At 38.0% G+C, this 16,166-nt stretch overlaps 1 protein-coding gene across 3 annotated transcripts; it reads right to left on the reverse strand.

The window, feature by feature from the left end:
• Positions 1-3,619: 3,619 nt before the first annotated feature.
• Positions 3,620-10,048, reverse strand: LOC120906216 (serine hydroxymethyltransferase). Of its 3 annotated transcripts, XM_040317725.1 has the most exons (4): positions 9,927-10,048; positions 9,250-9,802; positions 4,971-5,170; positions 3,620-4,865 (listed from the first exon to the last, which is right to left on the reverse strand). In XM_040317725.1, the coding sequence occupies exons 2-4, from the start codon at positions 9,454-9,456 to the stop codon at positions 3,662-3,664; spliced, it is 1,611 nt and encodes a 536-aa protein (XP_040173659.1). In that variant the 5' UTR covers positions 9,457-9,802; positions 9,927-10,048; the 3' UTR covers positions 3,620-3,661. The 3 variants fall into 3 exon arrangements, with proteins under 3 accessions (XP_040173659.1, XP_040173661.1, XP_040173660.1); XM_040317727.1 differs by lacking the exons at positions 9,250-9,802; positions 9,927-10,048 and adding an exon at positions 5,232-5,457; XM_040317726.1 differs by lacking the exons at positions 9,250-9,802; positions 9,927-10,048 and adding an exon at positions 5,272-5,455.
• Between the last annotated feature and the right edge of the window lie 6,118 nt (positions 10,049-16,166).

Raw genomic sequence — 16,166 nt, forward strand, 5'->3', positions numbered from 1 at the left:
TCTCTACTATTTTACACTCTACTATTACTATTTTTATTGTGGCAACATTTTTCCTCATATTTAAACACACATATTCAAATAATGTTCATCATAGTCCTCCTACCTAGTAATCAAATTACCCCCTTTCTTTAATCACCCGCGTTAAATTTAGAACCAACTAAGAACCAGCCTGAAATACCAGAAAATATTAAAGCCTGTGTCAAACGATTTATAACAATACTTTGAACACACCCTTCAAAATCTTCATATTTAAATACGTCAGGAAATGTTGATGATGTGAAGAAATAGTAGAATTTAATGTTGAATCGGATTGGACGTAGGAAACAGTTACATAGTGAATAGTTATTGCGAATAAATTTTATTACGGATTAACCACTATTTCCTTCTGATGATCCTAAAACATGTGCTTAATCACCCCAAACATTTAAATCATCACGCGGTGCTTTTTAAAAAAATCTAGGATTAATTTCTACAGCGCTACATCCGAGCGCTCCATAGCTGGATGCAAAACTCCATAGCTGTTTTGCACACTTCTCCTAAGCGTTTGACATATTCCCCTATATGCTTGCAAACCTCCATAGCAACGTTGCATATATCCCTTAACCATTTCAAACATTCCACCGAGTGGATCAAGTAGTCCATTATATGATTCGAAACCCTGTATGTACATTCTTTCTCGCACAAAGTGCGATCGATCTTCTTGTGTCGTTGTGTGTGACAAATTCTGCCGACCCAAAACGAATGTTTTTTTTCGTTCAGTCTATGACACCGACATATATCTTGCATCTCTTTCAGACCACATTTTAGTTGGTTCTGTATGCGTGCGGAAGACCTACCCGTTCACTTTTTCGCGTGCGGCGATCAACCGCACACTATAATGAACTGAGTGTGCGGCATAGGTCTCGCACAATTGTCCCATGCCTAGTTTCAAAGCCTACAAGCAGATCGTGGATTCATTCGCATGACATCAAGACTCATGTCAAACCACTATGCGATGAATGCACATCTACAACGCATAGGGATCGTCGATACAAATGTATGTAGCTGTGGTAAAGGATTCCACGACATCGACCACGTCATATGGTCATGTGTGGAGTTTGAAACAACAAGACCCGCACTACTTTCGACGGTTCAAGCAATAGGGAGAAACCCTGAGGTCCCAATACGTGACATCTTTGGTCAAAGGGACTACGAATACGCGAGAATTATGCACAAATATACTAAAGAGGTTGGCATCACCTTATAATCACGTACCGAACTTATATGTTTAGAGACCCAATAAATGTATTGGTATGATCATGTATGGCTTAGGGTGTATGGGCGTTCGTGTGAATGGGTGGGTGTCTGCATGGGTGTGCGTGTGTGCATGTGGATTTTCTTTATATCCGCATAGCCATGTGGACACTTATTAATGTTCTCGCGCGTACATATTTATCCGGTTATGTATTATTGTACCTATTAGCGTATTTGTTAGTAGTAACTTTAGTTTGTAGTATATAGTCTACGTTGTATGTTAAATTATGTTTAGTGATCCTCGGGCAATCTGAACACATAACCGACGGTTGGGTCAGAAGCTCACCACCATGACGAGCTCAGAGTGGTGATTTAGAGCAACCATCCCATCGCGGAGCACTAGACAACTCGGATGCTGGAACCCATCGCTCACCTAACACCTGTAAAATACGGTGTCGATGCCAGATACACCGAATCCCTGCTCCTTTGGTTGGGAATATTGGAATTCCCCATAGACATTATGGAAAGAGAACGGCTGGCATACAACAGAATCCGAGCACACCCGGAATAAGGTGCACAAAGCCGAGCAAGGAAATGTGCTCCGGCCAGCCCATAGATATTAAGAAATACAATAGAACCAAACATTTTGTTAGATTTAAGTCTAGTCCATAATGATACGGCCAACCAGGCCGTCCTTACGAGAAATAAAAAAAAAACAATAAAGTCAAAAACAATTGTTTGCTCTGTATATATATATAGGGAAAAACTATGAATCAAACTATTATTGATCTTTATTTTCATAAAAGATGGACGGATGATTGATAGTTATATTCTTTGTCTTGTCCATGTGCCATGATGTTATTCGGCAAAAAACAAGTGCGGCCTAAACCTCCTAATTTGATTCATTTTTTTCCTATATATATATATATATATATATATATATATATATATATATATATATATATATATATATATATATATATATATATATATATATATATATATATATATATATAATAATTAATAATTAAATATATATATATATATAATCGCCACCTATATATATATATATAGGTGGTATATAATCGCCACCAATATATATATATATATATATGTTTTTGAAAAAAAACACACACAAAAAAACTTCATATCAATACATGAAGAAGACTCTTTTTTTTTACTCGTAAGCTGTTTTTTTTTTACAATAAAATTACATTAAAATTAATATTACAACTACTCCGGCGGCTCCAACTGGCTCCAACTGGCTCCGTCGGTTTCGACGGCCCCAACGGCTCCAACCGGCTCCGTCGGCTCCAACCGGCTTCAACCGGCTCCAACCAGCTCCGTCGGCTCCAACTGCTACGACGGCTCCGACCGGCTCCGGCTGCCGACTAGCGGCTCCGGACGGCTCCGCACGGCTCCAAACGGCTCCAGACGGCTTCGAAGTCGGCGTTTTGCACCTACCTTCCGGAACCGCTTCCAATTTTGGCGGAGTCATTCGGAAGCGATTTTGCTAGGTCTAGACTAGTTTAGTTAGGCTTAGTTTTTCATGAATTATTTTGTTTATTTGTTAGGGTTTATTTAGTTTTAAGTCTGCCTTATTTAGCCTTGATGGCGGATATTGTATTAATAAATGAAATGAAATGAAATGAAATGAAATGAAATGAAATGAGTTCCGGATTTTTGTTGAATTTACCCATCACTATTGTACATATGAAGGGTATATAAACTAAAATAATTTTTAGAAATATTTAAACATTTTTCATATTTTTTTTATTTTTTGGACAAAGTTAAAAAAAATTCTGAGGTATTTTTTGAATTTGAAGTCGATACGACTTCTTATTCCAAAGTTATTTTGGAATAAAAATGCGAAACTTATCCGAGAAGGCGGTCCGAAGGTCAAACATGCCGGCTAAAAAATGTGTATAAAAAAATTGGACGTTGTAACGTAAAACATATTTCTCCAGGGATTCTTTAAATTTCAAGACTGTACGACTTTTCTTTCGAAAGAAATCAAGAATTTATAGTGCAAATACTACCCGGGTAGGCGGTCAGTAACACTAGGGTTAACACGTTCAGTCCGATCAGCGAGTATGCGAGTTTCCAGTATGTCAAAAACAGGCGCGAACAACTGTTCTCTACTCACATGAGTAGCAGCGGTGCGAAAGCAAAAGAATAGTATTCTAAAAATGATGGCGGTTGCCAAAAATCTCATCGCACACACAACAGTATTGGTGAACAGGGTAGAGATGAAATTGTTGCAAAAAAAACTCAAAATTAACTGCTTGTGTAGTAGATGCCAGCGGAACGGAAAGTTCATGTTAATTAGCATCGGGCTGAACGTGTTAATCACGATGATATGAAAATAAAGACTAAATGTAAAATCTTTTTTTTTTAAATCTTATAAAATTTTTATTGAAATTTTGTGTTAGAAGTCTGCATAACCAGGCAGAGGGAATTGTTCACTGTACTGTTCCACTTCCTTGCGCAGATTGTTCACTTTTTCACTAAACGTGGAGTCTTCGTGTAATATACGCTTAAAGTCAGACAGTTTCGGACCAGAGACATTGGCGATTTCCTTCGATAGACGTAATCCACGATCGATAAATTCCACTACCTGTTGCATATCTTTCTCAAAAAGACCGCGCGTCGTAAGTGCCGGAGTTCCTAGCCGAATGCCAGATGGATTTAAGGCAGATTTATCACCTGGAACAGTATTTTTGTTGCATGCTATGGAGATTTCCTCTAAGATGTACTCGGCACGGGCACCCGTAATAGCAACTGGGCGTAAATCTACCAACACCAAATGCACATCTGTACCACCCGTCGCTACAGAATATCCTTTCTCAAGCAGTCCAGCACAAAGGGCGCGTGCGTTTTTTATCACCTGTTCCTGGTAGGCGCGGAATTCTGGGCTTTGCGCTTGCAACATACAGGTGGCGATACCTGCGATAGCATGATTGTGCGGACCACCTTGCAGGCCAGGGAACACGGCCTGATTGATACGTGATTCCAAATCATACATTACCTTTTCGCCGTTTGCCTTCACTGTGCGCACGCCTTTCCGGAAGAAGATTACTCCTGCACGGGGGCCACGTAATGTCTTATGCGTTGTGGTACTAACAACATCCGCATATTCGAATGGCGACGGAATCACTCCGGCCGCAACTAGCCCAGAAATATGTGCCATATCTGCGAACAAATATGCACCATTTTGGTTGGCAATTTCCCGGAACCTTTTGTAGTCCAGACAACGCGAGTAGCACGAAATACCAGCAATAATAACTTTCGGTTTGAAGAGGCGCGCTGTCTCCTCCATCTTGTCGTAATCGATCAACCCAGTAACTGGATCGACTTTATATGGCATGCTTTCGAAGAAGATTGATGTAGCAGATATTTTTTTCGTTTGAGTCATGAAACCGTGGGTTAAATGACCACCGTCGGGTAGATCAAGGCCCATGATACGTCCGTGCGGTTCAATAAGAGCAGTGTACACAGCAAAATTTGCTGGTGAACCAGAATACGGTTGAACGTTGCAACCCCATTCCTCGGGGCTTAACCGATAAGCTTCGAGGGCACGTTTTTGAGCCAAAAGCTCTATTTGGTCAATAAATTCATTACCTCCATAGTAACTACAAACATAAAGAAATTAAAAAAATTGAATTATATTTGTTAAAGTTATTACTTTCTAGATTCATTAGAAAAACTAATGGAGCATAGCATGAGGCGAATCTTACCGTTGGCCAGGCAAACCTTCTGAATATTTGTTATGCAAACAGGAGCTGAGACACTGCAGCACAGAGAGAGAAGTAAAGTTTTCGCTTGCAATCATCTCTAAACCTCTGATCTGACGCGTCTTTTCCTTTCTTATCAAATCCATAAGCTCCGGATCTTGATCCCACAAGGTCTCATGCAATAGTTTTGCATTTCCAGCCATCTGAAAGAAATTAAATTGTATTAGTTTTTCGCGTGATTAGGTACTTATTTGCGTTCCTCACGCATTTTGCTTTTTAAAACCAAAACAATATGAATATTTACTGATAGATGTTTGTTCATTGTTGCCAAAGTTTCGAAAAAGTTAAAATTGTAATAAAAAAACACAATGTGAATGAATCGATCTAAATTGCAAATCGTATTCAAATGCAGTCCACCAGAAGATCGGTGTAGCATGTGAGACACAATTCTCTTGAATGATTTGCGTTGTTCGGCGGTGAAACTTATAAGCTCATTTGTAGCTATTTACAAATCGCAGCGCGTCAGAAATAATCAGATTAAATGATGATCTCGCCCTCGTCTTGCACTGTTGCAAAGGGTAAAAAAAACTCTGCGAGAATGTCAGGGTTGTTATGGCCTGATAGGAAACTTTAGATTAAAGCTAAAGACTGGCAATATATGACTGTTGTTAAGAGGATCGTGTAATGCATAGTCTCGGCTAACACCCTTATCTATGTTTTTAAAAGTGAAATGCTTGATTTCTAACCTCATTTTTATACATCTCAAACATGTATAAGACGTCATGCGGTAAAAGAACCTTTTTTTATTTTCTAACATGTCTCACTCGCTCTGCAAAACTTAGCGTCATGCGTAAGTCATACGGTGTCAATAAATGTTTATGGAAAAAGCAACAAAAACATATCATTTTATACCAAACGTAAAAAAAGTATACAGTGGTGGGTATTTAAAATCGGACACTTTTATAGAATGCACCTCGAAGTCTGGCCACTCTTCCTACTATGCGATCCATATATCAAGTTCCTAGAATTATAAATCGTCATGAAAACCGTACAGTGGGCTTTTTTATTACCTTTTTACACTGGAATGTGAAATGAGAATCAAAAATAAACTTTTATGCGGCAATAACGTGGAGTAAATAATGACATTCTTCATGGTAGGAAAAGCGTCCGAATTGGAAGTGCCCGATTTTGAACACCCACAACTGTAGCTATTCGCACGAAAACAACGAAAAACGTCGACCGGTATTATCATTCTACAGGGTTTTCAATGATATTATTGAGATGTTCAATGATATTATTGAGATGTTGTTGATTCGTATGACCATATTGACTCTTACAGCGAAATATTGGATTGTTCGAACGCAGGCGTTGACATGTTCGATCCAGTACTTCGAGACTTTTACGTTAACCATCCATATGTTTTTCAACCAGTCGGCGCCCCAGCGCCAGTAAAACAAACATACCCATGACAGGCATTCCAAAAATGTGATGTATAAAAGATTTAGTTACACTGACCCTCCCACAATTTTTATATATATTCTGTAGAAAATATTAACACTCTAATCGCTGATTCTGCACAGGCTTTCGACGGAGAGCACAAATACAGGTACTCCACGATATACGCTATTGATGCGGACCGGAGGCAATAGCGTATCTCAAATATTAGTTAGTCGAAATTGGAGGTTTTCAATCAAATTATACTTAATTTTCTTATAATTTAGCCACTAGTATAGTTATATGATCTGATTTCAACTGAAGATTACAATTTTGTAACTTTTAAAATGGTTTTGAAAATTCGTCCAAGAGGCAAGAGGAAATTTATTTTACATTAGACATTCGATGTGTTAAATTAGTACAATTTGCTCAAATAACTGTCAAATTTAGAACAAATCATACAGCGAAATCGCGTATATATCGAGTTTGGCGTATATCGGGGAATATCTGAACAAAATACGAGAGCGGTTAGAACGTTTCGTTTGCTTACGATCGTTCTCTCTCATTTTGATCCTCAGAGACAATGCCATTTCTGCAATATACGCTCTCTTTTTCTTCCCGCTGCAATACTTTGCTGATAGTTGCTGAGGGCACAATCACAAAGAAGGAGAATGAAAAAAGCCGTGGATCGAAAACAATCCATGCAGCGCCCAGAGTGTTAAGAGAATTATGATAACAATTGGCATATATATTTACAATTTTCCTATGTACAGCCTGTTCCCGAGGAATTTGCGTAACTCAAACCCTCGCAAGTCAAATTTCACATTTTTTCAGCAAGTAAATACATTTGATTACTCGATATTTATTTTTCAATTTAGTACTATTATATGGTTAATCGTTCACGTGATACGATTCGTGCAGAATTCGTTTTTTTACCATCTTCTATGAGTCAACCCAGATCCTGGCATACGCTGAGGATATAGACATCATTGGTCTGGGGCTCTCCTATGTAACAGAAGCCTACCAAGGGCTCGAGCAGGCGGCAGAGAACCTCGGATTTCAGATAAACGAGGCAAAGACCAAACTGATGGTGGCAACGTCAGCGGGCCTACCAATAAATAATCAGAATCTACGTATCTTGGGTCAAAGGTACCGACAATAGCATGTAAGCTGAGTTGCGCGTAAGGATGATGGCTGCCATCCGGTCATTCTACAGCCTGAAAAATCAGTTCACCTCAAAGAACCTGTACGGTAATATACGGCCTCAGCACAATTTTTCGATCGAAAAAAATTCGATAGGCGCTCACGTAAAACTGACAGTATAACTATTTCTTTTATACCCCTACATGAAGTTGGCCCCCCAGGAAAACAATTTTAAAATATTTTTTTATCACCCAAAATATTGAAAAAGAACCAAAACATTTACCAACTTGCTTTTAAATAATGTTTTTCAAAAACATCAACCTTGATTTATGACATTTTTCTGATATTCGATAATTTCCGCAGCTCAATGTGTCGCGGATTTTTCCCCATACAAAGCGGAACGATCGAATTTTTGTAGCATAGTTCATTTTGCTCGTGAGTGTCATGGTATACCAGTTTTCAAAAAGACCAGTAAAATGAACACCTTGGCGGCGAAATGAGTGTCAAATGACACCAAAATGACAGCCGGATCGATCGAATTTTTTCGATCGAAAAATTGTGCTGAGGCCGATAGTAATACTATATAGTCCTAGCGACGGACGAAGCTGTAATTAATTATTAATATCATTTAAGTTGCATATTTATTTCAATATACATAATATATTATATAAAATATAATATATTTATACATATTCATCCTGGAATCGTTAATAACATTCATTCAGTACACGTAAATTGCAAATAACAGTCTGTTCCAGAGTTAAGCGATTCTTGACTTCCGCGAATTCAGAGATACGTGTTTTTTTTTATTGTTTATTTGACATAACAATTGTCAAATCAGTACTGTTTGCTTCAAGTTCAGTAAAAAATGAATTGTTAATAATAAATTTAATCCACCTTAAAGCGAAAGTTCCGCATAAATGGTATAAAACAAGTGATATAAAAAAGTATACGAAAGTTTAATTGAACATTGAACAAAAAACTACTGAGAAATCAATTATATTTTAATCGAAAACCGCGGAATTGGACTTGCGCTGAATTCGAGTTACTCGAATTCCTCGGGAGCGCACGAACCGCGTAACTCGGGAACATACGTACATACTGTATACGACAATTGGTTAAACGATGGTACATCGAAATGGCCATTCAAAGTGATGGCCGAAATGAGGAAATGATCATGCGGCAGCACAATTGTAAGAAATAAAAACTATTTGTCATTGGATAATCTCCACATTAAGGCAGCTTTGGAAAAATCACTATCGTAACCTTATACTAAAAAACTGTAGTTATATACTACATGTATATATATATATATATATATATATATATATATATATATATATATATATATATATATATATATATATATATATATATATATATATATATATATATATATATATATATATTTACATATACATATTTACATATGTAAAAACATACAATGATAAACATATGTTCCACTCCGCTTCCAACTTAATCAATGCACACACGTGCTTATCCGGCTCTGATTGTTGGTGATGTTGGTGGGTTGAATGATGTTTAATATATCTTTACAACGTAGATCGGGATTATTGAGAACAAGGATCACGAACATAACTTTTACACGTGCTTGTTTTTGCACGAATGTGATCGATTAACTTTGGTGAATCATCACTTAACTCATAATTATAACAATGTAATAACCATAATGATAACCACTTACCTTCGAGGAAGATTTTCGCGATGCCGAACTAAAACAGGACTTATTGCTATATCCCTCACGAGGCGTATTCGACAAAGAACTGGTATAGACGGATGCTTCTGGATAATTTAGATGTGGAGACACTCTTGCTCGCATTATCGTTGACAGGCAACGCACACTGAATGCTGGAGCGAGCGAGAGATATGCTCTCACTGCACTGATCATCATGTTAAACGACTTGTGCGAGAGATCTATTTTATCTTCTCTCGTTACGTGTGCGCCGACACTAATACAAGAGAACTCTGGGTTGAGCTCAATACCACAACCCGTGCACCTGACTTAAGTTTGCCAAAAAGCTTGAAGAACTGGCGGCCTTCTTGAGACGCTGTCAGATGTTTTCTGCACCGCATCGTTACGCACCGAGAAGGCAGGTCGAACACAACATCACTCTCACTTTATCATCGTTGTCATTCGCCGAAACCTTAGCAACCACGAGGTTATCAGTACCGTGATTGGGAGGATGTTCTCGATGTTTAAAAGTAGCCATAGCCTTAGTCGAAACAGCACATCACAGCTTAGGAAGTAAACAGTATGAAAGATTTAGATTCCATCGCATTGCTAGTACCATGAGTAATGGTAATAGTGTAGAAAAACAAATTGTTTTAGCCACTCTTATGTGAAATATGGTATCTATTTACCATTAACAAAACATCCCACTCTATAAGACAAATACGAGAAATAATGTGTTTGTAGGTCGCCCAATTTGACAACGGTTGTCTGTAGAATGCGCATCTTCAGGTTCATAAAACAAAACATATCGGTAACTATCCAATATGCGCCTTTGCGTGGGAACCAAAAAGTAAGCGTATCTCGAGTTTTCGTATACAGTCATTATCCGATATACGCTATCGTACGGGACCGAGCACAATAGCGTATCTCGAGTTTTCGCGTACAGCGGATTCCTATGGAAAAATAGTTTACAATACCGGTTCGAGGGTTAAAAAATATCGCCACAGAATTATGCATTAATGTTTTTTGTTGTAAAACAGGTATCTTTTGCACAAATTTAATGCAAAATGCTTAAGGAACATTAGTATTTGCAAAAAAAAAACATAGAGCTGTAAAATTTAGAGGAATCGCGTACTGCGAATACGCGTATATCGTATCGTAGAGTATCGCGTACTGCGGATAATTGCTGTACAGTCTGTTCCCGAGTTACGCGGTTCTCGACTTACGCGGATTCTAAGATAGGGGCCCTTTCCGTTTGAAGCTCGTAGGCTGAAATTTCAGCCTGTCAGCTGTTTGCATTGTATAGCAGTTTTCGAGCAGCTATCTAAGTGAGTATAATATACAGGTGGGCTTATCCCAAGGTGTATGAATTTAGAAGACTGATTTTTATCGCTTCTGCTTCTTAATGAAGATTTTAAGAGTGTTTTGAGTATTCGTCTAGCCTCCAGAAAGCTCGTTGGAGCAAAAGTTTTCACTCGTTCTGTCAAAAAGTGATATTCAAACTTGGTTATAAAAAAATGCTATGAGACCACCTGGACTACATGCAATTTGATTCCAGATTCGATCACCTGATTTATTTAATGCACCTTGGGATAAATGTAAACAAAACCGTGTTTTCGAGTAGGTACTCGAATCTAATTCTAGCTTTTGGGCTAAAATTTTCTAGACTGAAAATCGCAGGCTAGTTTTTTGTGTGGTTTTGTATGGATTGTTTACATGATTTCAGCCTCCAACTGTCAAACTCCATACAAAAAACTAACTAGAATCGTGAAGGCCCCCATAAACGGTTATCTAAATTTGACAGATCAAATATTAAATCAATACAATTTCCTTCAAGAATTGTTCAATGCAGTGTAAATTGCATTTTTGTTAGTAAATTTAATCCACTTAAAAGTAAAGAATATCAGTAAAAAATTTCAGTATTATACTTTTATACGGACGTCACACGAGGCGTAAACTCAAAAAGTTCCCAAGCGCCACAGATTCAGCTTAAACGACTGGAAAATTGAATATCCATAGAAAAAAAATGAAAGCTCCACAGCTTCATTGGTTTGATCAATAGATGGCGTATTACAACTCATCATTATATTGCTATCCTTTTCTTGCAATGTGTTCCGACAAGTTTCATCTTATCATGACCTACACAGTCTTGTAACTTTCTGAGCAAAAATCTATATGAATTGTCGTGTGGTCAGATACGCGGGTATCAACACCAATGACCATTACTCAAATCTCACTTGCTTCAGTACTGGTGGTTTCGGTTGGAGTTTAGTATTTAAACAATCGTATCGTCGTTCTAGTTCTAGCGATGCATAACTTCAATGCGAAACCATACAATAGTACAGAGGAAATGAGCAAGCTATCCTCCAAGCGATGAAGCTCAACTGGTTGGGGTATCCCACCAACAGAGAGCGCCACCAGCTTTTTCGCTATTTTTAGATTGCATGAGTCATTTGCCGTCTGCTAAACGAAGTCTTTCTATATTCCGTTTAGGTAGAGAACTTGAGTCGTTTAGAAGCCGTTTAGTGGATTTGTGGCACTTGGGTTTACGCTTGATTTGTATGGGAGAGCGTAAACTTCCTGTCAAATTATTATAGGGTTGAATGCCTGAAATCCAGATTACGCGAAAGATTACACTTCGTGTGACATCCGTATTACAGCCAAATATTCTTGATATCAAATGATTTTTGATTGAATTTAGTTCATTTTTATAATTTATTACTTATTTGATGCAATTGATCTAGAATATTTAGCTATTTCTGCCTTTTAAGTGTTTTTAAACTTTTAAAAACATTGCAAATTATTTTTCATTTGAAAATTGATTTAGAAAATTGTACTCGAATTCGCGTAACTCGGGGAAAGACTACAGCAATTCTCCGATATCTCCGTAGCTTGAATTATAAGGCCTTTAAAGACGAAGGAAAATATTGTCATTAGGCGAGAGGCCATGAGAGCAAGCATAATGTATCTAGAAGATTGATTTTTATCGCTTTTGCTGGGCGACATTGTGGGGGACATCTGTCACTCTCTGCATACAAATTTCATTACCCCGCACCAGCCCTCCCCGATTTTTATACCGGAGCCCCCGGAAGAGAAATGTCAAGTCGAGAAATGTCATTTTGCTCTGAACAACTTCACCTTGTCATTTATAACACTTTGCATGAGAGTGACAAAATGCTGACAAATTTTTCAAAACGTGAGCTTTTGTCACTTTTTGAGCTTTTGTCAAAAGTTTGTAACCTGGAGCAGCCAGAAAATAAAGTTGACAAAATTTGACGTTCGTGAAAAAGCGTAAACAAACAGCTATTTGGCACAGTTGTGACCCATTGCTATGGTAATAATGCTAAAATGCATGATTCTAATTGATTTATGTACCTATCTAGTACTTCTTAAACAAAATGTCGATGATATTAAGATGTTGGAGCTTTTTGTCATTCTTGTGTATGCTTTTGGGGTGGCCACGAGAAAAGCTCTTTTTTGCAGTTGAAAAGCAATTTTGACAAAGTTGAATTTTTTTAAACATTTTGTCACCTCTGTGGCCACGCATTGATTCGATTTTGCAATCGAAAAAAGGCTTGTCAAGATTTTTTGCATGAAAGGACAGCAATAATATAATGAGTTAGAATACGCCATGTATTGCGCAAAACAGTGAAGCTATGGATCTTTATTTTCCATGCATATTTGATTTACCAGTCGTTAAAGCTTAATCTGTGGTCAGCCCTTGCTTTTACCGAAAACAATCGATAAAATTTTGGAGGTCCTATAGTAAACCACAAAAATAATCTGGACACACTGACAAAATTTGGCTCTACAGACTACCACCTCATCTCCTTGATGTATTTGGATTCTACCACTTGTTTACCAACAACCTTTGGCAGCGCTATAGACCCACCTGAATCTTAAGCCCAAAGTGGGTTTATTATACAGGTGGTCTTATCCCGAACAAATTGACAGCCGTACTGTAGAAAAATGAAAACGAAATAACAGGAGGGGATTCGATCATTTGTTGATGTATGCGTGTGAATTCCAATGGCTTTTTTGAATGATGTGTCGTAGTGTGGGTGAAAAACTACGTATCACAAACGAATCCCCTCATGTCATTCGTTCGTTCAATGTGGCCTTCCCGCCAAACCTATAAGCCCACCTAGTCCCTATACCCACTTTGTTTTAGCCTGTCAGCTGTTTGCATTGTATAGCAGTTTTTGAGCAGCTATCTAATTGAGTATAATATACAGGTGGGCTTATCCCAAGGTGTATGAATTTAGAAGACTGATTTTTATCGCTTCTGCTCCTGAATGAAGATTTTAAGAGTGTTTTGAGTATTCGTCAAGCCTCCAGAAAGCTCGTTGGAGCAAAAGTTTTCACTCGTTCTGTCAAAAAGTGATATTCAAATTGGGTTATGAAAAAATGCTGGATCTCATGATCACCTGGACTACATACACTTTGATTCCAGATTCCACCACCTAATCTATTTAATGCACCTTGGGATAAATGTAAGGCGGCGCTCTAGCAGCAATCGAACATGACATCCGACACGAACAAACCCATATAATCATATGGTGGTGCACTGTCAGACACAAACAAACAAACAAGACAAGCGTCGAGTCGAACATGTCAGTTGATTCTGTCTGTGATGTTCGATACCCACCTGTGCTGTGAGTACCTTGGCTGTCAAACGCTTCACAGCTACAGTAGATAGAACTCGATTTGGGACATTTTTAAGTTTGTTTACGTAGTTTGTCTCTTTTTCTTCTTAAAATTGCGTGCAAAATATTTAAAATAGCTATCAATAATTAGTGTCAAACTTTTCAATCAATTATAACATCAAATATAAAGGATTGAAACGTATTAAACTATTGTGTGTACATAATCCATGTGTATGCACTGTATGTGTTTTGGCATGGACGTTTGTTTACATTTTTCAATATTAAATTTGAATGATTTTTATGTTAGTATAGATGTGAATAACTAGTAAATTATGAGTTGAATCTTCCCCCTGTAGGTGGATATTCATTTAAACTATGAAAATGCTTCATTTTCGAGACGAAAAGAAAGGCGTATTGCAGTGCATCATGACAGGTCTATAAGACATCGAACAGCTGACAGAGCACCTATCGAACAGAGTCGTGTTTGTTTGTTTCGTTCGATTGGTCCCAGAGCGCCGCCTAAACAAAACCGTGTTTTCGAGCAGGTACTCGAATCTAATTCTAGCTTTTACTGCCAAGCTACACGTACCGGACGACATCGGACGATGCCATAAAACGTAGGACCGCAGACAAGAGATTCACGTCGGGCCGGGCCGTGTCGGATCACAGCGGGCCGATTTTGTATGGGATTTGCCAGTTGGCATTAACGGTTTTATGGCATCGTCCGATGTCGTCCGGTACGTGTAGCTTGGCCGTGATGTCAATAAAACGCACACTGCTGCTGTGTCATTTCATACACCCGATTACCATGACCAAGGTTAATATATAATCTTCCAGACAAAAATTAAACTGGTTTCAATGCGCACACAAACAAACAAAGCACATGTAGTTACGCTAGCTGTCAAAATCCATACTTTTATCAGCAAAAATGTAGCGCGCAACAACATTAGGCCCGTGTCTGTGCTTCATCGCATGCGATTTTATCGCACGTGCTGTCAAACGCTTTTTCGTATAATATTGCGATTATTTGGATGATTTGAATAATATAACGATTGTGAAAAATTAATTTGAGATTGTTCCTACAAAACACCACACATTTAGTTTGACAGATAAAATCGGATGCGGCGTCCGACGAAATCAAAAAATTTTGATTCCGTCGTACCAAGGTGGAATATAGAGGAGGTGTCTTCTTAGCGTTTGGCATGTTGCCATTTTGAGATTCAGTTTGACAACAGCCGTCGATTTTTGTTTACAGGCAGCAGCTGCATTATAACGTGTAAAATGTCGATTTATGGAGTGTGGATGCAAAATACAATTTTTTATTGCTAAAAAAATGTTAATTAAACGAAAACAATACATTTATCCTATCCAAATACCAGCAACATTCGTCCCATTTGACAACTGCCGTCGATCCTGGTTTTGTGCTTTTTTCTAAAGCCTCGATGCCCAATTGTTCTACATGACGACACCTCCTTTCTACCCACTTTGCGTCGCACGACGAAATCGCACGTCCGACGTTATCTGTCAAATCCCATATAAAATTTTGACAGGCCTTCCGATAAAGTCGCATCCGATGGAGCACAGACACGGGCCTTAGACCCCTGCCTTACATGATTTCAGCCCCCAACTGTCAAACTCCATACAAAAAAGTTGACTAAAATCGTAAATGGCCACACATTTCAAAAGCCCTGTAACTTCGTATCCAAGAATAAGATAAACTGCGTATCTGGGGGACACCTGTTTATAATAATGTCAACGCGTTACGCTGTATTTCGCTAATGGATGATAAATAATAAACTCGGAGAAGGAGACGGTCGTTCTTTTTAACGTTACACATTTTTCGATCCTATTATTTCTAGCAACACTGGCGATATATTTCTGAGCAACATTGTTGCGTGCAACAGTATTCGTCCAATGTCAAATTTCAGAAATGTCAATTTGCTCTAAACAACTTCAATATATTACGAGCATATTCGAGCTCACAAACTGCTCGATTTTTTCAGTCGTAAATTAAAAGAATCTCTCAAAATACATTTAGGGTAACTGTACCAGTTTTCGGCAGTGTACCTATTTTCGGCAGGGTAGCTAAAAACGTGAAATTCTGCACAAAAAAATAAAAAAATTTCACAAAATACAATTTTGTAGTGGAAGTGTACTTATTTGATATTCACATACGAAGTTTCACATCATTTCATTACGTATTTTTCAAAATATCAAATAAATTGTGCTTTTTTTCGGCAGCTTTGCTGTCAGCCAATCGTTCGGCAGGTTTTGTGATTAAGA

The sequence above is a fragment of the Anopheles arabiensis genome, chromosome X (assembly GCF_016920715.1).
Source record: "Anopheles arabiensis isolate DONGOLA chromosome X, AaraD3, whole genome shotgun sequence".
Lineage (NCBI taxonomy): Eukaryota > Metazoa > Arthropoda > Insecta > Diptera > Culicidae > Anopheles > Anopheles arabiensis.

Bases quoted from the DNA above. Each gene is read 5' to 3' on its own strand.
- LOC120906216 (XM_040317725.1), bottom strand. From the start codon at position 9,456: ATGATGATCAGTGCAGTGAGAGCATATCTCTCGCTCGCTCCAGCATTC. The intron at 5,171-9,249 runs GTAAGTGGTTAT...AATTTCTTTCAG, and splicing joins CGCGAAAATCTTCCTCGAAG to ATGGCTGGAAATGCAAAACT. The intron at 4,866-4,970 runs GTAAGATTCGCC...TTATGTTTGTAG, and splicing joins GAAGGTTTGCCTGGCCAACG to TTACTATGGAGGTAATGAAT.